We start from the raw sequence: 26,262 nt of genomic DNA, 5'->3' as shown, positions 1-26,262 counted from the left end.
CAAATTCAGATGGGTAACAAGCCTCACAGAAATTGACAACAGAACGGCCAACGCTCACCAAAGTGCTATGCAATCAAAGACAGAAAATTATAAAATGCAATGTGTTTTTATTTACTACATGATATCTGCAATAATGGCTAGGGAGGCAATTTTTTAAAAGACTGACAATTTATGGTAAAATAACAAAAACTCAATTTCCCTAAAAATTTGCTAATTGCTTTCCCCATCAGGCATTTTATTACATGTGCACCCCACTGTAATATGCAAGCTTGACTAGGACTTAAAGATTTGATAACCAGAGATTCTCTTGTTGAATGGTCACAAAAGCCAAGTGAGGGTGCAAGACCCTGCCCCTCCAACACAAACACTGCAGGTGTAATCAGCAGACCCTGCCTCCCACAAGAGACACCTGCCTGGACTTCAAACCAGACCATGGGATATTGTACTTTACCTAATGAATGCAAACTTCCCTTTCTATAATGCTGAAACTAAGACGATGGGAGCTGTCTGCTGTGACAAAGCTACAGCACTAAGCTTAGTTGGAAAACAAGGAAAAAAAGCAGAAGGCAGAATTCCATTGCCTTTCTTCTTTAAATTGGACACGTCATTATTAGGTACCTGAAGCTCATTGAAGACTATGGCTCAATAATAAAAGATCTACCCTTCCAGAAATGCTGCCTAGCATATTTCAATTCCAACTGCAGGTCAGAATTTTACAGAACAATGTGTGGCATTTGCCATAATTTCCTGCAGGGAAAACTTTAGAACAGCAATACAGGTCTACTCCTTTTTTTCAGGGAAAAAAAAAAAGTAGAAAAATAATTAATTGAAAGATTTACTATAGCAATACAACTTCACAAGGAATCTCTACACTGACCTTTTAAAATCAAAATCCTGTACACTAAACTCCACCTCAAATGGATTTTGTAAAAGATCAAAGACAATTAAACATATCCAGTGTATATGACATTAAAAGTGAGATTAAGTTCACAGTTTTAAGACTGTCTCCATTCCTAAGTCTCCTGAAGAGGTCTAATAGTAAATTTTATCATATCGCATGAAAGGGCAATGCAGAACAGTGAAAGGAACTGTTCTTGTCCCTTCTGAGCCAATGAAACCCTTGTCATGGACTTTAAAGGGCGCAAGATGGGGCACTCGATTGAAGAGTTCAATAAATAAATGCACACGCTGCAGCACTCGCCTTCGATAAATCACACACCTTACACATAAAAATGAAATTACGCTCCCTTGAGAGGGGAAGCTTCAGCTTCAAACCCCGCTCCGTACCGCCTGTCAGGAGGGCTCTGTGGGGTTGTAACAGCACCGGCAGCGCCCGGAGAGCGGAGGGGAGAATTCCGGGCTTGGAGGAACACGCCGGGCTCGGACCGGCCGAGCGATCCCAGAGACTTCGCCCCGCAGGCAGGGCGAGGGTGGGAGCCGCTCCTGCCCGCACCTGACAGGCGCCCGGCGCAGCGCGACACGCCGGCTAAAAGCGCTTTCGAGGCACTCTGTGGTTCACAACTCCGCGTCCGGCTCTCCTACACCGGAGGCGGCCCCGGGGCCCGCCGGCGCAGCAGCTGCCCCACGGCGGTGTAAACCCACCCAAAGAGGGGTGTCCTTCCCGGGGCGGTCCCGGCCGCTCCCGCCGCCCGCGGCCGCCCAGAGTACTTTGATGACATCCCCGTGCGAGCGTCCCATCGCTAGATCGGGGATCTCCCACAACACTGGCCACAAGCGCGGGGCAGGCGCACGCCGGTGCCCGCGGGCACACACCCTCCGCCGCCCGCGGGACGTCCCGCCGCCAAACCGGGGCCGCCCGGCGCTCCGCGGGGACGCGCGCTCGCCCGGCCGCGCTCCCGGCCCGCCCGCCCCCGGCCCGGCACCCACCTTTCCCAGCAGGGCGCTGCGGCTGGCGGCCGCCAGTTCCCGCAGGCTGGCGGCGGCCGAGGCGGCGGCGGCGGCGACGGCGCTGGGGGCGGCGGCGGGCTGGGGGTACGTGGGGGCCGCGGAGCTGGGGCTGCCGCTGGCGCCCCCGGCGGCGCGGGGCCGCTGCCGGATGCCGTCCAGGAGGCGGACGAGGAGGATGTTGGCGGGCAGCTCGTCCACGCCGCAGCCCACCAGGATGCGGCACTCGGGGCAGCGCAGCTCGTGGCGGGAGCTAACGATGCTCTCCAGACAACGGCGGCAGAAGGTGTGCTGGCACGGCAGCACCTTGGCCGTGGTGTCCAGACGCTCCAGGCACACGGAGCACTCCAGAAGATCCAGCAGCGACGACTCGTCCATCGCCGCCGCCGGCTCCCGCTCCGCCGGCGTTCCACCGCCGCTCCGCCGCCCCCTCGCCTCCGCCTCCGCCCCCGCCCCGCCGCCGCCGCCTCCGCCTCCCCTCCGCGGGGCAGCGCAGGGCCCCGACGCCCCTAGGGCCGCCGCGGCCCGCGGCGGCGAGGGAGGGGCGGCGGCGGGGCGGCGGGGGCCATCGGGGCGGCGGGGCTGTCCCCGGCGGCGGGCGGCGGCGACCTCGGGGGCTGCCCGGGCGGCGCTGCCCAGCGCCGTGCGGCGCGTCGGCGCTGCCAGCGGCGGGGAGCGCAGCGCTTCGGGAGGAGGGCACCTGTCTGCCCGCGCCTCCTCCCGCCGCCCGGCGCGGCTCGGCAGCTACGGCGGGGCCCGGCGAGGCGCCCGCCGCGCCTCCGCGCGGGGCGGGGAGCGGCGGGGAGCCCCGGGGGGGCGCCCGCAGCACGGCGGCCGCCCCGCAGGCGGTCCCCGCCTGCCTCGCCGCCGCTCCGTGGCTCCCTGTAACCCGACCCAGCCGGGCTCGCCGCCCGCTTGCTGCCGCTACTCCCTCCTCCTTCTCCTCCCGGCGGAGGCTGCCGGACAGGCGGATGAGACCCTTCGGGGAAGCCAGCGGCACCCAGGCGAGGGCGGAGGGGAGCCCCTGCGGGCCCGGCGCCCCGCGGAGAGCGGTCCCGGAGGCGGCCGGGCGGGCAGGGCCGGCGGGCACGGCAGCCCCGCGGGGAGCCGCGCTCGGCCCGCGGGCCCCGCCATCCCTGGCGGCGCGGCGCCCCCTGGCGGGCGCGGCTAGAGGCGGCGCGGGGCCCGTCACCCCCGGTGCTCCAGGGCGTCTCCAAATAATTGTAATTTAATTGTTAAAGTATCGTAGCCAACCCTCAGGGGGCCGAAAGGGGGAAAATAAGAGCGGGGGTCGCGCCTTCTCTTCCTGCCGGGTGTCCTGTGCTCCAGCCAGCTGCCCGCCCGGCTACCGTCCAGTCTGTCGCGGTACCCAGGCTGCCGCAAGATGTGCCCAGGTCCTGTGTGAGCTGGTGGTCAGTCCCTGCGGTAAGGGGAGAGACCCTGTCATTTTGGAGTTACGCATCTGTGGTGTTTATTAACCACACGAAGTTTAAAAATATGACATACAGCCACTTGCATGCGTGGACTATGCACAGAGGTTCTCCTAAGGAAAGCTGCCCTATTCTTCATATAAATATTTCATTTGACAAGTCCCTTTTTGTCTAACTTTCGACCATTAATACAATTTAGGGCCCTGCTTAACCCATAGTCTTGCCAAAAAAATTCTTCAGCTGTGATCCGACCCCTAACCCAGTCTTTTCTTCTGTACCTGTGCTGCAACAGAGCACTTTTGGAATTGAGGATTGCAATCCAAGTGCTTGCAGAAGCCCTCCTATCCATCTCTTAAGTGACACTTTTAAAACTGCGTTTTTGTGAGGGCCATGTCATGACAGCTGCACAAAATCTTTCCATCAGCTTCATGACTATGCAGTTAACTTCCAATGCACACACAAAGTTGAACCTGTTTGATAAGGGTAATCTAGACACTGTACAATAAAATTTACTTAATTTCAGCTTGTGAAAAGCCACAAATCTCTTGCTACTCTTTTTCTGCTCTAGAAGGAATATGTGTAAAGCCAAATAAAAGCTCCCAATGAAGAAAGAGCTCAGATCATTATTTGTTGGTAATGGCCAGTAAGGTTAGAACCTATGCCCTTGCAGATAGAAATACCAAGCACAACAGTTTTAAACTATAAATAATAATGGTTCCTGGAGAAATGTGGAACACAGGATCAAGGACTTTGACTTTCTCTAGAGTAAAACTGTTAATTTAAGAAAAAGAAACAGTGGAGAACATTTAATGATAAAAAGCATTGTTTCAGCAAAGAGAGAGAAATATTGGAAAGTCTGCAATGAAATGTATAATTGTTTTGGGACCTTGTATTGCTTCCTTCAGAGGTGAAAACTTAAATATCGCTGTCAAAACATAAAAGCCAAAAGTGCTGTGTTACATACCAGAATACCTCCAGTGATTAGAGGGGCATTTTTCATCCCTCCTTCCTTCTGGTTGCTCCAGAGTTTACAGCCAAACTAGCCAGCCACCAGAGCTGCCCAGTTACAGTCCCAGAGCAGCCCCTCCAGCACTCTGGAGAGCCAGCACCCAAAGGTGATCAGAGGGTGCCTTGATATTGGGGTGGCTTAAAATACCTGCAGATGAGCAAAACAGTTATTATTTAAAAGAAGAAATTGCTGGTGCACTTAAAATGAGAATCTGCTGTAATCCACCGGGAAAGTGCTCTCTTAAACAGAAGCTGCGTGCCATCACAGAAGCAGAAGCAAAGCTACATCCCCTGCAGGGAGAGGAGGTCAGGGAGCTCTCCAACCACCCCAGAGGACTGCAAGTGAGGGAAGGAATTGATGAGGGACACTAAGGAGGATAGAGGAAATGGAGAACCAGAGAAGGAGAGAGAAAAGTGGACATGAGATGAACAAGAAGTAAGGAAAAAGGAAGGGAGGCAAAGATTAGGAGAGTGAAAGGTTTATACAGAAATGGCACAAATGACTAGAGACAATAAAAGCACATTTTTATGAAAGGAGGAAGAGACTTGCAAGTTGGATTCCAACTAGAAAAAACACCTCCTATTTCTTTGATGTCAGGAGAAGTATTTTCAGACTTACAAGTTTAGTGTGTGTTTGTTTGCCTCTCTGTACCTGGCACTTAGTGGAAGTTAGGCCAGGCCAGGCCTAAAGGAAATGAAAGAAATAAAATCACCACACATACTTTTTTTCTTCCTGCTAAAGAGACCATGGGAAAAATTGCTTTATATATTAGGAAATTAAATACTCAGAGTATTAAGTTTAGAAATAGAAAAAAGATTAAACTCTCAGAAGCCTGAGATAAAACACATGGAAAAAAAGAAGATAAAGATGTAACAGGTTTACTTTAAACAAATGTGGATTTTATTAATTTCCCTGTCTCAGCTGCCAAAACATCTAGCTACAGATTATAAGTGTGAAGTGATTATTTGTGAACTAATTAAGTAACGTGATTAACACGGTTCTCAAGCAGAGGTGCTGCTTTACACACAGGGATGTAGCTGCCCACTTTGCCACACATTCCTTGGTGAATGTGTTTGACAAGGCAGCTGATAAGCAACTGGTGTTTCAGGCTGTGGAAGTGGCTTCACTCCCATGATGGATGTAAAGAATGATGAGTACCTGGAGACAAGCAGAGATTCAAAAAAGCAAAATACTGTTTCAGGAGAGTAGAGTGATGCTGAAGCATTCAAAGACTTCATTTGTAGTTGTCCTTAAATTAATATATACTAGGTATTACTTCGTGTCTCAATTCAAAGTTTAAAAAGGGTGTTCTGCTTTGCTTTCCTGGTTCTTTTCCCTGCATGATCTCTCTTGCTATTTAGTTCAGGATCGGGAGAGACTTGACAGGTTTTGCTGTCTGCAGCTATATCTATGTTGGTTTTGAAGGCATTTTCTCAGGACAGCAAATGAACATTGCACCTTCAGCATTGCCTTCATGTATTTGCATGCTGCTCTTGAAAATGCCCAATGCTTTTGCAGTCTTCTGCCAAATGGGGTTTGATTATACAGAAATCATTCTCAATTCTTGCTTGTATGCTTGCTCTGCTTTTAAGAGTCTACAGCACAATAACTATTAAGTTTGCATAGTGAGGGAACATTTGCCTACTAAATAACAATGAGTTGCTCTATTTTTATGGTTCTTCCTAAACCTGGAAAGCATTATACAAATGATAGGCATTATTATTTTAGATTATTCAATGTGATTAAACTTATGGTGGAATTCTCAGCAGTTACTAGTGCATTTTCTCTATATGTTTAAATGATCATTCAGTTATACTTACATTACTTACTTTATTTACATTTAGATTCAAAAAAATAAAGCATTCTTGGATTTCTGAAGTGAGTTATATTAATACCAAACAGGAGGAAAGAAGGGGACTTGTCAGCTCTGCCTTTTCCTCCTTTTATTTGACCTAAACAATCAGGTATATCTAACAAAAAATACCAAATTTTAGACCATGGTAATAATACTGCAAAATAGACAAATTTGATTATGGGATCTTCTCTTTGCTTCTTTTACTGGAGATAAGATTTTTGATCAAGATCAGCTGATCTTTCTGTCCATCCATCCATCCATCCATCCATCCATCCATCCATCCATCCATCCATCCATCCATCCATCCATCCATCCACATACACCTGTACATTGCCCTCCAATATAGAAACCTAGCAATAAAGTCCATAAAGAGTTTTTCCTTATACATGGAGAGGGTAACCTGGCAAAAACCAGCCTGTACAGAACTGGTGGCTGAAAATGCTTACAGAAGGTACAGCAGGACCACTGCCCCAATGTACATTGGCTGTCACTATACCTGTCCTGGCAGCATGTGTGTGACAGCCTGCCCTTGCTTCCAGGTCTGGAGAGAGTAGCTGAGATTCCCCCATATGAAACAGCCACAGAAAATCCACTCATTTGGGCTCTGGATTATTTTCAGTGCCAACTTAAAAGACTCTTTGTTACTTTAATTACTCTTGAAAGTATTTTAATACTGAGGAGAAAATAGTTCCTCGCCTGGTGTTTAACCACAGCACTGACATCAGGAGAGAGAATGACATCCATGTACCTCTGCTGTCTCCTTACATGCATGTTGGTCATGTAGGCCACAGGTCAGAAGGATATGTGTGTGACAGTGCAGTGGAATGGCAGCAGATGTTCAAGCAGGCACTTCAGCTGTCCTGCCTCATCTTCCCCAACAGCCCAGACTGGCTCTTCTGTCCCCTCCCTTGCACCTTGCCTGTATAATCAGTGTGCCTTTATGAAACTCCTACAGGCAAAAAATAACCCAGAAAAAAAATCAAATAATTTTGACCATGAAAATGACGAATAAATGTCAAAACTCTTGACATTAGGAAAATTACTGCATTATACTGTGAGTTTTTTTCAATGGCATGTCCTCTGACAATACATTTCCATTGCCAGTCTCAGTATGACAGCCTATCAAATCACTGCAGTTTTCTGACAACTTTTATCTCATTCCTGGTAGTTCAGGATTTTTTTAAGGTGTGGACAGAGGCATTGCCTGTTTTGTAGCTCTTATGGCACATCCAGCCCTTCTGGAAGGCACTGCCCTTCCAATGTGATTGTAGAGCCTTCCTTGGGCTTTCAAGATGCTTTTATAAAGTGTAAACTTGGGCTTTTATAAAGTGTAAACTTCGGATTTTTCTGCAACTTTTTTTAGGACCTCAAGCATTTATGATACCACCTTCTTTGCAGTGAATTTTACATGAATGCTGCAAGGAATTTTTAATCTTTGTGGGAATGAGCTTGATGGCATCAGAGGCTGAAAGAGGAATTTTATCCTAGTCCTGAGGAATTTTTCCAGGCATGAATACAGTATACAGAACTATATTACCTTGCCCTCTCTAGGAGTCAGTTACAGTTTTGTAAGACGATAAAACCCCACATTCTATTTCTTTTGTCTTTGTCAATCATGATTGAATTTTCTTCCTGTAGCAAAACAGATTAAAAAAAAAATGAGAGAAAGATACTTCAGTTAGTGATTAATTAGTTTACCCCATTTATCAAAATACCTTTTCCAGTTAGTTGATTTCTTCCCACTAAAATCACATGTAAAATAAACAGCAGCTTTGAGGATATCTGACAAAGTCTCTGTATTGGGCTTGCTTGCATGGCCAGGTTTTGGTAGCAGGGGGGCTACAGGGGTGCCCCCTGTTAGAGGCTGCTAGAAGGCTCCCCTCTTGTCTCCTGAAGTCAATGCCAGTGGGCTCCAACAGGGACCCACTGCTGGCCAAAGCAAGGGTGGTGGAGCTTTTGGGATAACTTTTAAGAAGGGGAAAGGAGAGACCCTGGGCCACTGCAGCTGGAGAGGGGAGTGAGGTTATGTGAGAGGAACAGCCCTGCAGACACCAAGGTCAGCAGACAAGGAGGGGGAGGAGGTGTTTCAGGAGCTGAGATTCCCCTGGAGCTCCTGGAGAGCACTGTGGAGAGACAGGTTGGACCCCTGCAGCCAATGTTGGTCAGCCAGTGGAGAAGTTATCCACTTACAGATAGAAGATATCCATGGAGGAATCCACATCAGAGCAGGTGGATGCCTGAAGGAGTCTGTGACCCTGTGGGAAGCCCATACTGGAGCAGGCTCCTGGCAGGTCCCATGGACATGTGGAGAGTGGAGCTCACACTGGAGCAGGCTCCTGGCAGGTCCCATGGACATGTGGAGAGTGGAGCTCACACTGGAGCAGGCTCCTGGCAGGTCCCATGGACATGTGGAGAGTGGAGCTCACACTGGAGCAGGCTCCTGGCAGGTCCCATGGACATGTGGAGAGAGGAGCTCACACTGGAGCAGGTTCTTGGCAGGTCCCATGGACATGTGGAGAGAGGAGCTCACACTGGAGCAGGCTCCTGGCAGGTCCCATGGACATGTGGAGAGTGGAGCTCACACTGGAGCAGGCTCCTGGCAGGTCCCATGGACATGTGGAGAGTGGAGCTCACACTGGAGCAGGCTCCTGGCAGGTCCCATGGACATGTGGAGAGTGGAGCTCACACTGGAGCAGGTTCTTGGCAGGTCTCATGGACATGTGGAGAGAGGAGCTCACACTGGAGCAGATTTGCTGGAAGGATTTGTGAACCCACGGGAGACCCATGCTGCATGGCTGCAGATGCCCACGTTAATCCTGTGTTACGATTACTTGTCACAACTATGAGAGGATAAACTGTTTCCTCACTGTCCTGCTACTAATGAGATGCCTGCACAGTTGCTTTAGAGAAATCCCTTGCAGGGAGTAAGAAGGGATTGTTGTGGTTAACCTACACATTTCAAATTGCCAGGTTTTTAACAGTTTAAAATTTGCTGTTTATTCTTCTTGTGTTGCAGTTGTTTTAAAAGGCCAAGTTGCAGTAAACTGGCACTTGACACCTGAATTCCTTGAATTTGTGTGCCCTCATGGGGACTGGGCTATGTTCAGCGGGGGATGGCCAATATTTCCAATTTTAGTCAAACACTACTCCATGAATATTTAATCAAGATTACTCCACTTGCAGCAACCAGCGAAGAAAACTTATTTGCCAGGAGCCCAGTTTTTTCCTGGATGTCCATTCACCTATCTGCCCAGTGCTGTGTAGGCACAACAGTTGTGTTCGTGTCCTTGGGTTCTCAGCTCTGCAAATGAAAAACCCAGGTCTCCCCTCCCCAGCAGGAACTGAACCACTCTGCTGTCAGTGTTTTCCTTAAACTTTAGCCAGCGCATCCAGCCAGCAGAAACTGCTGCTTCACCAACAGCTAATCAATGCATGATCGACTTAACAAACCATCTGCAGTTAACACATGAAACAATACTCTGCACTGTAACATTCTTCCTTTCTTTATCACACTTTTGACTTAATCATTTTTAATTTTTTTAAGGAGAATTAACTTTTTTTGCATGTGGTTTAGGAATAACTTTGACTTTTATTTGTAAAAGTTTGGAAGAATAAGGATTAATTACCATATGTGAGAGAGGACACGTGTTCTTTCAATCAGCGTTGACTTCTTTACATTGAAGAGGGGAAACAGCAACAAACAGTACTACCAAAATAAAAATTTAATGGAGCTCAAGGTTGTAATTTTCTCTATAGTGAGGTGTGCTATCTCTAGGGATGAAATGGGTACCATCTCCACAGACAGGCATGTACCTAGAAATGTAGAGATGTAATATACAGAGAAATCTTCACAGTTTCAAGCTACAGACAATACAGGCAAGGAAGAGCTCAATAGACTTTATTAATATTCAAACAAGCAGCTGTCAACACTTCATCAGAAGAACACACTGAAGCTCCTTACATGGTTTTACTACTGTAATAGTTGGGTTCATTGGCAGTAGATTGGAAAACATGCAAGACTAATGAACCCTCCCTATTTCTCCTGGTCTGGCATTTAGTCAATCCTAAAGTGAAAAACATTTATGACACATGCAACGCCACGCTCACAAGAGGCTTCAGGTTCAAAAGAGATGTTTCAATTTTGTTTCTTAGCAACATACCTCCAGCAACAGTGAAGCACTATACAAACTGTAATGTGTTTGTGTTGTTTTAATCTATAATGCAGTACTTTGCCAGTGCCAAGGAAGTATGCTGCTACAGGATCTTTTCAATGTCACTTATAATTAGACGTACGCATTTTTGTTTTCCCATACTGGATTACCTGCTGCAGAGTATATTTCTGAAGATGCTATAATGTACTCATGAATAATAAATAAATAGGTAAATTCTGCTATAATAAGGGCGCACTTGTCAGGATTATACTGTGGTCTATTACATAGGGAGAAATCTTTTGATGTTTGTATCGTAGGAAGCATTTGGACATCTTGTGAGGACTTGATTTCTAGAATGAGTATCAGCCAGCCTTCAATACAGGGCTTAAAGGATTTGTACAGCACTTATTTCTTGGAAGGACAGTAAGCATGGCTTAATATTTTCTTCTCCCCACTCCAATGTCTGATTTGATGTGACCAAAACTGGTTTTGTGGTGTCTTCACTTTATTGTCACATCAAGGAAGAGGAGGAATCAGTCAGGTCTCCAAAGGCACATTATGTCCTACAGAGGAGCTTACAAAATTTCACTCACTGCAGCTATAACTCTTCCTCTCTGTCATTTAGCATAACTGCTTCCCCAATGCCAGAAAAGAGGAATAAGAAACATAGTATTCAGTTTCTTCCTATGATTTTTATCCTTCTCCTCTGTATATTTATCTTTAAAAGTCAGACTCATCTCTCTAGAAAAGCTGTTTTATTTACATTCTAAGTGCCTGGTAATAACAGTTCCAGCACATCAACACTAAGTTTATAAAAGGCAAATATTGAAAAGTTGTAAAAGAAAAAAATCAGTATATAAAGAAGTGCTGTTATCTTATTTAACGCACAATACAAGATTTTTAAAAATAGCATCCTTCAGTTTGGAAATACCAATAAATGGCTCAAGAAATGCAGCAATGTTTCCAGTCCACACTAGGATTCACCTTCCCAGGGAGCCTTGTGCCCTAATCCTCTTGATGCCGATCTTATACTGCATGCTCCAACATTAGGCACTTCTACCGACTAACTCATATTTTCTAGGTATGTGGACTGAAAAAGTCAGTCTGAAATATTCAAAGAAAGCTGGTCTGAGGGTAAGCTTGTAAGTGTCTAGCACCATAGATATAATTTATGAATTATTTAACATTGAGGGTAGCTAAGGAAAACAATACCACACAGAAACACCAGGTGGAACTAGGAGGAGAGGAAAGGAGGAAAGAAAGAAAAAAAAAAACAACCCTCTTTATAGTTTGCCAAGTTTTCTGAAGAAACACTTTTTCCAAATTCAGTCTAGGTAGAAAATTAGTTATTTACTTATATTTCACTAACTATCAGCTTCTCTGGATGCATAAAAATTGAGCAGGCGATTGGCTCTAAAGCAAAGCAGTAAAGATTCTACTCAGAAATAATAAATATGATAACTCTGCCAGATATGATAACCCAGTTTGACACATCCTGTTGCATGCAAAATTTTGTGGCATGACATAATCTATCTTCATAATGCCCTCTGATTACCTGCTTTGTATTTTTCTTTACAAAACCTGAACATTTAGTTTTTGCTGGGGTCTAGTCCAAGTTGTGGTTACTGCCTACTTTTGTAAATGAGGTCATAGAAGTCAACAAACTCCATGAAAATAGAGAGGAAATGAATCACATGGTGAAAGGGCACAGTCTCTCTTGAGGAAATAGTGACTTGAGCCATCTCAATAACATGGAAGAAGGAGGGTTTTTCCCCCTAGCAGAGACCACTGTGATGCAATTCCCTGTAGATCAATATTTATCCCCTAATACACACTTAAGCCATGAAGAGGAAGTCACCCTCAGCAGTTGTGGGATGCTGCCTACACGTTTTGCAGAAGGCAAGGAGCCAAAAATGATCCTGAAGTTCAGTTTTGGTGCAGCCTCCGCTTCTTACCTCATGAAAAGCTGTCAGAGGAGGAGGTGTTTTGTTGTGGCAGCTCTGAATTACCTCTGGCCTCAGTAAATAGGAGGAGTGCATTCTGCCTCTATATAAAGAAAATATATCAGGAAGTATTTCAGATTTTGTATCTTTAGCTTTTTGCTAAAGCTTTTTGCTTCTACAGGAAACACAATTGCAGATTCTGAGATTTGTAGGATTCAACAAAACAGGAAATAAAACTTTCCACTTCTGTTCATGTGACCTGTGCTTATTTTTATAACTTTAAATTAGTTTTGATACCAATTTAGATATCATTGTTAAGCTTCAAGTGACTTCCCAAGTTGAAATATTGCAAATTTTCACCATTAAACAATCCAGGATACATTTGAAGGTTTTGGGGTTTTTTTTTAGAGCAGTATGCTTCCAAAGGCACAAATAGCAAAATCTTAAAAATGTTATTTCTCTTTCATCAGAAATATTACCTGGAGAAATTATGTAAAAAATGCATTGCCTGGAAACCAGTAATTAATCAATTATTCAATGCCCAGCATGCAGGGTAATTTTCCTAAGGGGAATGTTTATGTGGAGATATTCATGTGTTCTGGACAGCGAAGAACGATCATCCATACGGGGTTTTCTGTGTGAGTACCCCTCCACAAATCAGCTTGCACTCTTTCACACACTTCTCTGGGATTTACCTTCTTCATGAGCATTACAATCAGAGTGTTTATTTCTACACCAATTACGGAAAGGAAACACAAAAGGTCTTGAATATAATCGAAGCACATTTTCTTTAATTTGCAGAAATGCTTAGCATGTACCCAGCTTCATATTTACAAAAAAGAGAAATACAAAAATTAAGCATTTCTTTCTCCATAATTTTCCTCTCTTTATTTCCCAGCTGAAAAACTAAATTATAATAGCCTATAACTGGAAGGCCAGCTCATAGTGTCTTAGCCCTTCTGTAATAATTCACCCTTGTGCAAAAATCATTAATATGGCCCAGCAGAATAGCATTTATAACTCATTTGCAGAGCGTAAATTATATAGTCCAGGGTATTGCACATCAGGTTTTTCACCCCATAATTTAAAACTGAACATAATCAATAAAACTACAGACTCTACAGTGTTGCCCTTCCAGACTATGCTTGCATGATGTCAGGGCTACTGTGTATTGTAAAAATCTACACACAGAATAAATGCTGATGCAAGTAAATTTGAGAGATCTTTTCTGCAGACAAAACATATCACAAACTCATTTCTCAGAAAAATTTGTCTAGGAACTCACCTATCCTGGGCTAATGCAGGAAAAAATAGAGGTTTTATTACCAAACACTGGTTTACAATGGCCAGTTAAGTAATAGCAACTAATAAATATTAACAGAAAATTGTACATTTTGGCCAAAAGTCAGGTGGTTATTAAGAAGCAATACTATCACATGCCTTTTTAGGAAGTCACACAACAAAAAGTTGGGAAGGCAATGTAATGTGACCTCCATGACAATGAGGCCAAGACTGATTTAATCACTTCCTGTTTGTGCAAATAGATCACCAAGCCCTATAATATTAATAACATGGACCAAAATACCATAGTTATTTCAGAAAAATGAGCTGGGAAAAGACATAAAGCTTTACTGCTTCTTGATTTTGCTTTGACTTTAACATGCTAACAAATGCTAATGTGACAGAATGCAGATCTTGAAATATAAAGGTGTCCTATCAGCTCTCTAATAGACAGGAGAAGGACCGTTTTCTATGGAAGACTGCAACTCTTGAAGATGTACTGTCCACATATCTGTATATTGAGATGCTGATGATCTCCAGGCCTGTGAGAGAAAATGTGAGGAGGCTTGGATGGGGCTTTGAGCCACCTGGTCTAGTGGAAGGTATCCCTGTCCATGGCAGTGGAGTTGGAACTAGATAGTCTTTAAGGTCCCTTCCAAACCAAACAATTCTGTGATTCCATGAACTGCATCCTTCACCACTGCAGAGTCTGGAGGCAGGAGGCCTCCAAACACATCTCAGGAGCTACTGGCTAAACATATCTCAGGAGCTACTGGCACAAACCTTTAGAAGTACAGAAGAAAAGGAGACATTTCAAGCATGCAGCTATTCCAGCCTAGTTTATGCTCACACAAAAATCAGCACACATCTCTGAAATGCTGACTGAGCTCACCAGCAAGGCATTGCTCCCATAGCAGGCACTCAAACATGAATTCTTAGCTGTGGAGAAGTGTTGAATAACAGCATGGACTGACACTGCCACCAATACATTGTAAGTGTCTGAAGGAGACTGACAAGTCAGCTTCCACCTGTCTTGGAAAAAGAGTCTAAACAGTTGAATTTTTTCCTGGCAAAGGCAGAACAAGGTCTAGTGCCTCCGGGGAGGGCTTTCTATGACAAGTGGGGTTCAATTTGTGTCCTTCTGTTACCTATTTTAATTTCAGATGCCTGGCAGCTTCAAATTTGAAGGAAGCATTGGTGTCTACTTTCACAGAGAAATATTTGTGTTGTTGGGACTTTTTTTAACTGTCTTTTGTGGCATTATGTAATAGAGAAAACTTATTAAGAGGAATGGATGCCAAGAAAAATCAAAGAGAACTAAGGCCTGCAGCAGTTCAATCTACTTTGGCTAAATCAACAGCTTAGGCAGCACGGTCTGATGCTCCTTTGGAAGCATATCCCTGCCAAAGATGCTATGGACACCTATGTAACCAGTTCCCACAACAGTGAGAAGGAGGGATGTTTTCCAACATGTACAACATCAGCAACTTGAATAAATGCTCTGTTATGGAGGAGGAGGAGGTCCATCATTCAGCATGTTTGTGTATCTCCGTGAACAGCTTGTACAGGCAAAAGCCTACTATCTTTTTTCTTAATCAGAATCAAGTGCATTCTGCCTTAAAAAACAACTATGAGACTTTTGAAGGCTAGTAAGAGCTGTCTGTTCAGCTCTTATTGAAAGAGATACAAGTAAGGTTTTGGGGTAAGCTACCATGTACAAAAAGAGAAGTGAGAGTTATATTAAAACCTTGCATAAGAAGGAATGACCATCACACAGAGACGCTGAAGCAGCTTTATTATTTAACTCCTCAAAATTAAATTTGCCACATTTTTTAAATGCTAAAGAAAAGGAGAGGAGCATCTGCCAGGGAGAAGAGCAGAACTCAGCCCAGGTGGGACCTCCTTCCACAGCCCAAAGGAAAGAGGCAGGGGCATGGTTGGAGATACCACTTTGTCAACATTGATTTTGTATTAGCAAATCTCAGTGCAAAGAGTGTGCCAAATGGGGAGGTAGGATCTCAGAGGTACCACAGCCCAGGGAAACACAGGATGCAACCACCAGTGCAAAAAACAGCAGTGACAAAGCTGTGATGTCAGGGGTGTGCTATGTAAACCTGGGTTTCAGGGCAGTCAGGGGAATTAGGTACAGTTGTCAGCACACCACAGGGCTGAATACAGACAGGGTGATATGGCTGCTGGCAATCTCCCATATGCTGAGGAATAAGGTCCTGAGAGGATAAAACTTTCCTTAAGAACAGGTTAGACAAATCTATGCCAGGAACAACATAAGTACAGATCATCCTGCCTCAGGCGGAGTGATGGAGTAAATCACCTCCCAAGGCCTAGTCTGGTCTTGTTTTCTGTGTTAATACCCAGCTAAATAATGAAATGGTAGAATTTGGAAAGTTTGTAATATCCACAGGGCTGTGGAGAATAAAAGGAAAATAAATTGAAGTTTTTGCAAGGAATATTTCCTAGACAAATGCTAAGGAGGCAAGAGTGGGTTTGCACTAGCAGAAACAGAGGCAAATAGAGAGAAGGGAACAATATTCTGCCATTACACTGCATTGAAGAAATTGAAAAATAAACACTTGCTGGTGTTTATGACACCAGCAAGTGGACAGGATGGTATGCTATAGATGGGAGGAGCTGGTTTGTAGTCAGACTGGAGAATACCCCACTGCAAGACAGGCAAGATGCAACTATAGGATGAAAATCAAGAATTTTGGAAAGAAATCACCACAGATCCACATCTGAGGGGCAGAACCCCACATGCATGCTGCAAAAGCTGTGGGAGGAACTGAAAGATGTAAAATTATCCTTCAGTTGCCATCACCAGAAAGTTGTTGGAAATGGCCCCTTTTCAATTCCCCAACTTGCATGACTGGTTTGCAAAGGGAGATTGAACCTACCAGGCTGGATATACCCCAATTCAAGTGGTGTCAGAGCCAGAGCCAGCAGGCTCTGGGGCAGGGGTGTACCTGGGGACAAACTATGTGGGATGAGTGGCTTCTGAGCCAGCTGGGCATCTCCAGGGATTCTCAAAGTATGGCTGGGTACCACAAGGGGCTCACAGGGACATCCCATAGCTAATTGGCATGTTCTTAGCTGAAAGTGATTTGAGGGAAATCTAATGTAATTTCTATCCTACAAAGTCAGGTAACTTCAGAAGGTCTATGAAAGTTTCTAGTGATATTATATCATCATTTAAGATCCATCTATGTGTTTTGTTGTGTTGCATAAAAATACAACTGTGCTTTGATGAAGAAATAAGGCTTTTTTTAAGGAAGAGAGAAATGAAGTCATTACAGTTCATGAAGACAGGGCTCTGTTTTCCCCTTTCAAAAAGTGCAGGGGGAAAGCCATTTCATAACACTAGCAAATCTCTTCAGGCAGGATTTTGTGGGGAGCTAAATTCCAGAATTAGCTTTGCTGGGTAAAAAAAAATCCGTCTCTGATATATTATATGGCACTGGTGAAAATCATGAGGCTGAAGATGGTTATTTTCCCTTGAGTAGCAACCCAACAGCATTGAGTCAGGGAGACATTTTTTTTAAGACTCTTAGACAAAATTCATGGAAATTGCAGAGCTACAAACTTGTTAATGCCCCAAGCACTTGGGAGATGGATTGATTGTGTCTCGAGATCAGCTTCCTTACAATGCCAGCAAAGCAGAGTTCATGTCAGCAGTGTCTGCTTTCTAAGGTAGCTGAAGACAACCATACAAAGAAATTTGTGAAAAAAGGTACTGAATTAATTGGGAATCCAGCACCCTGCATCAACATTAGTTCTTGATCTATGCTCCCAGCTTGTTTTCATCCACTCTTCTCTAATATTTGTCCAGGTGTAGGCAGAGAAGAACAGGGCTGGATGGGATCTGCAGGGTCTCTGAATCCAGTCCCCGCTGACTGCAACAGAGGCTTCAATCAAAGTGCCATTTCCCCTGCCACGGAAAGACCAGCTATGATATCTTTAATGGAGCAGAGGAAAGATTAGGAGAAATTGAGAACTTTTTAGTCACCACAATATAAAAAAATATACTAAAGCTATTAGATAGAGTCCAAAGAAGGGCAACGAAGATGATGAAGAGCCTTAATAGGAAGCCTTTTGAGGAACAGCTGAGGTCACTTGGTCTGTTCAGCTCAGAGGAGACTGAGGAGAGACCTCATTGCAGTAACAACTTCCTCATGAGGGGAAGAGGAGGGGCAGACACTGATCCCTTCTCTGTGGTGGCCAGTGACAGGACCCAAGGGAATGTTGTGTCAGGGGAGGTTTGGGATGGATATTAAAAAAGGGTTTTTCACCCCAGAGAAGTGGTCACAACACTGGCCTGACAGAGTTCAAAGAGCATTTGGACAATGGTCTCGGGCATAGGGTGCATTTCTTGGGATTGGTGCTGTGCAGAGCCAGGTGTTGGGCTCTATGATCCTTGTGGGTTCTTTCCAATTCAGCCTATTCTGTGATTCTGTGATTTCCAATTCCTGCAGTCACAGGATATCCGATGGATGCTTCAAGGTAGATCACTGTATTGTGAATGAGGGTCTCATTCTGCTCCTCCCTGCCAAACCATCCAGCAGGATAACACCTTTCTGACTGCAGATCACAAACTGCCTTAACTTTCAGTATGTGAACTGAACAGACTATGTCTACCTTCATAAGTAAGAAACTCAATAAATATGGATTTCTAGAGCAAAACCACTGATGTTGGAAACCTGCGATTGACATTACACAATTTAGGGGTGATAACAGCAAGTCTGATCCCCAGGACCACACTGGGGCATGTTGGGTGTGCAGCTGAGACACACCTGGTTTAATCTCTTTCAGGGAACCCCATTCACACACCCAGTGGCATTGCTGTGACACAACCCACACTGCAGTGAGTGGGGACCACCAAGACCACCACTTCCAAACTACAGTCCTGGTCTGGGTTAAAATGCTGATGTGGATGTACTTGCTAATGTTTTACCTGAGGATGTTACACCATCAAGAGCACCTGTCTGTGCCTCTCACCCAGCCTCTCAAAGAAAAGTGTGTGTAGGAAACAACTAGTGGCAAATTAGGCATTTAGATAATAGAAAGGAGTTCCTCCTTACGCCTTACAGGTGATCAGTGGACACCCAGAAGGGAATAATATTAGGTGAACTGATGGTGCAGAGAAGCAGCAGAAAAGCATCAGCTCCTCTTCACTATCAGTATATCACAGACCTGTCTCCAGTAATTCTCCCTTTCTTTTTGCAGTTTTTGCTGTGAGAAGTGGCTAGGAGGGACATGGAGCTCTTTGATGAAAAACAAACCTGAGAGCTTGGAGTAGCTCAAAAAAGCTCTCAATGCTCCTAATAGCTGAGCCTTGACAAACCCCTCTCCTTTCAGACTCAGAGGACTCCATCAGATGCCAGACTTCAGGGAAATGAACATGTGCAGGTCTCCTCCATCTTATTTTGAGAGAAGAGAAATTGGCCCTGCATCTTTCAGAGATGTGATTTAGGCTGAGGTAACCCACACCCAGCTTTCATGGGCTGGAACCTATATATTGCAAAGCTCTCTTTACACATGGCTTTCAGACAGAAAAAAAAAAAAGAAATTCCTGACACACTTGATATGCCAAAAAATAGAAAATAATTTAATACTTCTTCTCCTCTGAAGTAGGAGACAGTGCTTAGATTTTTCCTTATATATGAAAATATATCCTCCAGTGGGATTAAACAGCATCTACAAGTGCAGACACAGAATACACTGCTGGTGAAGAGAGTCCCTGAGTTTGCATGAAAGACCTGTGTTTGCCACGAGATTCAGACTTTCACATGTTCAAGGAACTAACATCTAAGAAAGAAAAAGAACACCATTTTTTGCCCCAAAACTCAAAAGGAACATTTATGTACAGATTTTAGTGCTGTTCTTAGCCCCAGTACTAGAAACCTTGCTTTATCCACTCATTTAATCAGCACCCATTTATCACCACAGCTGACTGAAATGATCCTAATGATAAATGGCTTGTTACACAAAAAGCGATTGCGATAGAATTAGTGACATTAAGAATTTTTCATAATTTAAATTATAATAAGTCTTCTTTCCTCTACAGTTATTTCTTTCAGTAATCCATTCTGACTTTAGTATCTCCTGAAGTAGAATTAGCGGCATTGATACATTTTTAACTATTCAAATTATGGTCTACCTTTTCCCCATAGCTGGGTATTTCATTTAGTAAAGGAGACTAAATTAACATCCTTCGAAGGAGATTATTTAATTTAACAAGAAATCTTTCTATGGTTGGATGAGGTAATAAAAAAGCTTTATTATTGAAAGTTATTGATATAGTTTTAAAAAAACGTGATTAAAAGTATGCCTTCTATGAGAATCTGGAAGTTTCTCTACTTTTCTTTTTAAAAGTCTGCCACTCTCCTTTTCATACATATTTGGTATTCTAAAAATCTTAGAGTTCATTGGGAAAAGAACAATCACAGCATCATCTGAAGAATGTAGAATTTGTACATCATATTTCTTATTTTATCATTCACAGACTCATACATGGCAAATTAATAAATACATCAACCTCTTTCTGAAAAAAACTAATGGTTTCAGAAGACTTGAATCTACTAGAATTATGGGAGACAATGAAGATTTATTTAAGTAATCTAATTAAATCTTGTTATCCATAATAAATGTCTTTCCAGCTAATATTGTAAGAGTAGGAATTGCAAGGTAAAAAAATCTAATCATTGAAGGAACAGACTTCTGAGTGGCAGCCATCATGGATGGCTGCTGCTGTGCAGGCAGGGCTATCTGGAGAGAGGGACAGATCCAGCAAATTCTTACTGAGGCTGCCCATAGCAAATTATACTGCAGTCTATCTCTCCATATCTGATATATAATGCTGGCTTTACAGGAAATGTAATGAGACTTGTAATATACTTTGTCTGCCTTTTAATAACTCTGTGCTTGGAAGAAAATCATTATAAAAGGCAAAACCATTATTACAAGTTGTTTCCATAGGCTAGACCTGAAATGCAGTAATCTAGGTAATTCAGATATTTATTTAAGCAAAATCAACCTAAAATGTTAACCTGGAGGAAATGTACTTTCAGGGCCTAATCCTAGATTTTTTTTCATCCTGCATGGAATCTGCTGAAGTAAGCTATTAATGATTTATAGAAATAGGACATTAGGAAGTATTTTAGTCAGTATTTTAGTCAAGCATCACAAAACCAATCAAAATACTATTAAAGAATATGGCTTGTTTTTTCACAGCCATCTCTTGCACTGAAACTCAGCAAATGTCAGTAAACCCATTTTCCTCTCAAAAGAGATACTGAGAAGGGATCATGAGAAACTGTGGTACGGGCCAAAATCCTGCACTCCAGCATGACCCAGAAGTAGAGTGCATCCCAGGCAGTCCATGTGTGTCATCAATGACCTTTGCAATAGCACATATTCCCTCTTTAGAAACATAGAGATGTTTAGTTGGCTGCCAAGCTGGTTGGCACTTTATTACTGAAGTATTACACAATACTGTTGCCTTCTCCCAGAACATGTCTTTTCTTTATTTCGTTTGCTTAGTGAGGGATGGCCTGAATCATGAGTATGAAAACTAAAGCACTAATCAGCTTTCCCATCACCCAGGGCATTGGATTTGGCAGAGTGGTTTCAGCCCATCTCCATACCTATGGAACCAGCTTTTTGCAAAAAATAATCCATGAAACTGGAAAAACACATTACTGTACCACAGTATTATAGTGTGTTCTTGTTAAAAGTAACAGCTAAAAGGCCACTGGAAATGCCCCAAAGAGTGGGGAAGAAGAGAGGGAAGAAGTTGCATCTGAGCCTGAGCCACACTTCACTTTCCCATATCCCCTTCTGAGTGTGGAAGTGCCTTGACAACAGCAGGGTATCTATAGCTCAGGTCGTGCTTGTTTGACCCTTTGCACACAGGGCAACTTCCCATGGGATGAGGCTCAGAGAAATGGCACAGCATCCAGAGTGAGTATCCACAGTTTTCCCCTGGAGCAGTTCCTACCCCAGAACCACCTAGGTCAGGTTTTTGGACAACCAAAAGCCTGCCCTTTATCCTGCCCCACATTTCTGCCCTTCCTGCAGGCGCTGTGATGACATGTAAGGGCAGAGATCTACAAGGAGTCATCTAGTGTGGGTACCACAGAACTTGTCCCTGGTTAACACAATGCACAACCACACACCCAGCACTATTTCTTTGTATTAATACAAGCCTTAGGCCCCATGAACACATTATTCTCTGATTCTTCATTTCCTAGCCCACTAAATTTTCGGGTCTACATCTTAAGAAGATGCAAATCTAAAGTGCAAAAAATGCATATTTTATACTGCCAGAATCTTTAGCCTCTGGAAGGTATCAACAGACCAATTAAAATCAAACCAACCAAAATCAAAAGGCAGACTCCTGAAGCCCATTATCTAACACATTAACTTCTCTTGATTTGTCTCGGATAAAAGGCCAAGAAAATTAATATAGATTACAGTGCTGGCTTACTTGTAATAGAACAGTAGAATGAACTGGTTTAGAAATAGTTATTTAATTTGATTTCTAGTTTGGAGATTGATTATGCAACCTTCATCAATGATTTATTTATTTATTTGAAGTTCTTTATCAGTCATTTTAGTACCAGAGGCAAAGGCAGTTCTCCTGTGGGCAAACTCCAATGCAATAAGTACAATGTAAGACTCACTGAAGTAATTATGGAATGAGATATTTGCTTTCATTTCTGGAACATGTAGAAATTTGTTTTTCATGGTGGAAAACCAGCAGATACTCCAAGTGCCTGATTTCATCAAATGTACTGAACATTTACTGAAGTCATACAGTTTAGCATAGCGTATATGGTTAGAGTTGCAGTAAATAGATCTGTAGCATAGTTATAGATATCACAAACTGCTTAGGATGAGAACGAAGTGAAAACACAGTTTCTTTTAAAATTGTTTATAATTATAATGACATACCATGTGCATTTTTGGCCTGTATTTACTGCTTTTGCAAATAAACTTGCCATGCCCTTTCTGGTTTTCTTTGCCAGCTGCCATTTCCCACTCTAGTCTAGACATAACCATGCTTTGCTCAGCTACAAAAATAGCTCTTCTTCTCAGAAATAGAATCTTTTTCTTCAAACACAGAGATGACAAAAGCTTCTGTGTTTTGCATTTTAACAAAAAAGGGAAGGGGAGGTCTGAGGAAAAGTAGCCTGAGAAGATCAGAGGTGCCCAAAAGAGTGGGAAAATGGCATTGTTTTAAATAGAGAAATTTTTTCCCCCCAACATTGTTGTTGCATTATTGTGGTTCTGTATAAAGTAGAGCATTTATAGAAAGTGACAGATTTAAGTGTCATTATTTGTCTTTACAGTTCCAGAAGAAAGGAAAAATCAGAAAGGCAGCAAGAGGAGGACTCTCTAGTTTCACTTAAGAATTGTTGCAAATTAATTCAACCAGATCCAGTTTTAAAGGTTTTATTACACAGTTCTGCCACTCTTCATGAGAGAGGAGAGATAAGGGAGCAGACTAACTTGCAGCCAGACAGCTCCTGAGCATGTATGGGAATTCACGAGGCCCCTGAATATTGAATTGACATGAACAGATACAAAATAGACTCTCTGGAACAACGGCACCAGGACACAACGGTGCAAGTAAAAGTTCAGTATCCCACCATATTAAGCAACTGTTCTCCTTATGTTTTATTCTATACAGCTCTGTTGTGCTCTATACCAGAAGCAAATGGATTTTAGTGGAGAGTCTTGAAAGTAAATAGTGTGTGCTCTGCTGGGAAATGCCACAGCTCTGGCAGTGGCACTGTCCCTTGAGGATTTCACGCAGAGGGAAGGAAGAAGAGCTTGTGCCTTCGAATGATTTCACTGCACAGGAGACATGTAATGAGTAACATGCATTTGCTCTGGTTAGAGAGTCCTACTGAGGCAATTTCTTCCTACCATAAAAAGTCATTTTATAAATACACTTAGACTGTTCTTGAATGTGGAGAGGTAAGGAGAAACCCAGCATAGCTGGGGACAAGAAAGGAGATGGGATCTCCAGTCACTGTTCAGGGAAAGCTATCTAAGTTGATGTCCCAGCAGGGGAAATGCCATGCACTCATGTTGTATGTGCTCTCACTCACTGTTACTGAAAGCCATTATTAACTTGGAGAGAGAAAGTGGTTTGGCTGCACCTTTCTGAGTGAACTCCAGTCAACTTGGTTCTTGAAGCTAGCTTTCTAAGAAACATATTGGTACTCCCTCTTCATCTTTTTGTGTCTATACTGATTAACAAAATACATGAACAAGTCCATTGAGATGAAGAGAGAGAGAGCTGCAACAACCACTTGTAGAACACCACCAAGTTCAAGCATCCCTATGACCTTCCTCAAAGTCAGTAGAGATGTGCCAAAACTGAAGGTGTATTACAGGCTCTCCCTAAACCTCTAATATGTTCCAAGTTCAGTAGGTATGTCCAAAGTTAATTCACAGAGGCGCACCTGGGCTAAGCCATGTCAGGAGAGGGTTGCCCTGTGGGAGTCAGCCCTCCCTGGCATTGCACAGGGAGGATGACCATCCACATCATCTCACAGGAGTGTGCTGCATAAGGCACAGTGGGGTCCAGTTGGGGACAGGCAATTGGATCATACAGAGCAATGCTAGGGCTTGAATGTTGAAATTATCAATGTGCTGGTACCAGTCTCTTGCCTGCTGTATGTAAAGTAGTAGAAAACTGCCTGAGCCCTTCCTGCATAAAATGCATTCACTATTTGATAGCTGATGGAAAAATGTTAGCATAAGCAAAGGGCTCTAAGCCAAGGAAGACTGATAACACTTTCTCTAGTCTCCCCACCTTCATAATTAAAAGGAGGAATGAAAAAAGGATTTAGGTTGTATTGAAAGAAAAGGCACCAGGGAACAGATTCAATTTTTAAGTCATCATAGAAATTCTCTAAAATTCAATTACAGTGATGTGGATCTGACATAGGATGTATCATAGTACCCTAGAGAGGTCAATAAAGCATATTGTAAAGTTTCTACAAGATTTCATCAGGACTATAATATAGATAAGTCTCATTGTTTCACATGTTTTGCAGCTGCTCTAACTTAATTTTCAGGGGTGCCATCATGTAATTATCAAAGATTATTAAGTTTTATGCCCCCAGATCTTGGAGGTTAAGTCTGCAGGGAAAGAGTTCATATTTATCATATAAAAGTGGAGATGTAATTAGGCTCTGGAGAGTGAATAAATAAATCATACCAAGTGAAAAAGGGCAACCTATCTACCAACAGACCAGCATATTTACAGATGAAGCTAATGTCATACAGTGAAATACCAATTTAAAGTACTGGAAATTAGCAGGTATTTCACAGAGCCTTGACTTTCAGCAGGTATTTCACAGAGCCTTGACTTTTAGCCACTCACCAGTAAAAGATCTGCATTTCTTTAGCTATGAAATCTGTCCACACTGACTAATATTTTAATCTTTACAAATAGAGATGGGTCACAGTGACATAATATCATATGTATGGCCCAGACATTGCCTCCAGCACTCACCATGGAATTGCAAGTCTACAAGATGTATCTATTTTTAAATTTACCAGAAGTTCACAAGGAAAGAATGGGACTGATTGTGAGTTTATCTTGTCTAACAATAGGTGACTTACTGCCATTGGACATGCCCTCAATATCTGGGGCTTCTGAGTGTGGCTGGCAGGAATGACACAAGACTTGTGAGAGGTCTGCTCCTCCAGAAATAGCAGCTGAAGGTAGGGGGCATAGCAGGGTCTGAAATTACTCTAGACTCATTAGGATTTAGTAATTTTTTTCCCCACAGGCTTATTGAGCTGCACAGTTTGATCCAGTGCCTGCTAAAGGACCCAGGTGTTTTGGTCACTGGGAGAGGTCCCAAGAGCATTTTAATTCACCTATTGGATCAGGGACTTAATGTGGGACTGTATTTATCAGTCTATATCTTTAGCATGGGAAGAGAAAAAAATTAAGACTTGCTGATTGTGGTAATTTCACCTTGAAAAAATGTGGTGGAAATAGTGGTTAAGAGATAATAAGAACATGTAGAAATTTGTAAAGGCTAAAAGAGACTGACCCATCAGTGACCAGAGATCAAGAAACATGGGTGATGCTAGCTAGCTGTCCTTTCTGCCTGTGTGAAGATAAGAGCCTAGCTGATGTGAGTGAACAGCATGTACTGAAAACTGAGAAAAATACCTTGTGTTTGAAAATTTCGTGCCATAACATCAAGTTCTTTGTGCCATGTCTAAAGCATCAAGTATCTACCACTTGTCAGGCAGGAGAAATCTCTTCACAGTTCCAAGTAGCTATACTTGTGTGTCCAAACCTTACCATGCAGAAGTTGATTTACTGCCAGAGTGGAGGGTCTGCCATTCCCCTTCTGACTGCCTGGCACAGCCCCAAGGTGTCAGGGCACCTTCACAGCTACACAGCCTGGCCCAGGCCCATGCAGCCCCAATAGCTGGTCCACATCAGTCTTGCTTTCACCAAATTCACTTTCTTGGACAATCCTCTGATGGTTCATGAATTTCATTGGAGTAGCTGTGTCTGCTGCATTTCTGGTATGAGGTAAGGGAGGATATTTAGAGCTCTGGGGGAAAATTCAGGGAGCTTTATGGAAAATGCAGCTTTTTTAATGAAGAGTGGATTTCTTTGTGCTTTTAATGG

The 26,262-nt window shown here is 43.4% G+C and overlaps 1 protein-coding gene across 1 annotated transcript in view; it reads right to left on the bottom strand.

Moving 5' to 3' along the window:
* Window positions 1-2,283, bottom strand: part of SH3RF3 (SH3 domain containing ring finger 3) — a 246,812-nt gene extending 244,529 nt beyond the window's left edge. The window contains exon 1 of the mRNA XM_066545273.1: window positions 1,888-2,283. Coding sequence (XP_066401370.1) covers window positions 1,888-2,283 — 396 coding nt within the window. The remainder of the gene's footprint in view (window positions 1-1,887) is intronic.
* Window positions 2,284-26,262: the final 23,979 nt, after the last annotated feature.

Source organism: Molothrus aeneus, chromosome 2 (genome assembly GCF_037042795.1).
Source record: "Molothrus aeneus isolate 106 chromosome 2, BPBGC_Maene_1.0, whole genome shotgun sequence".
Classification (NCBI taxonomy): domain Eukaryota; kingdom Metazoa; phylum Chordata; class Aves; order Passeriformes; family Icteridae; genus Molothrus; species Molothrus aeneus.
The sequence above is the reverse complement of the archived record's forward strand: the minus strand, read 5'-3'. Positions and strand labels throughout refer to the sequence as shown.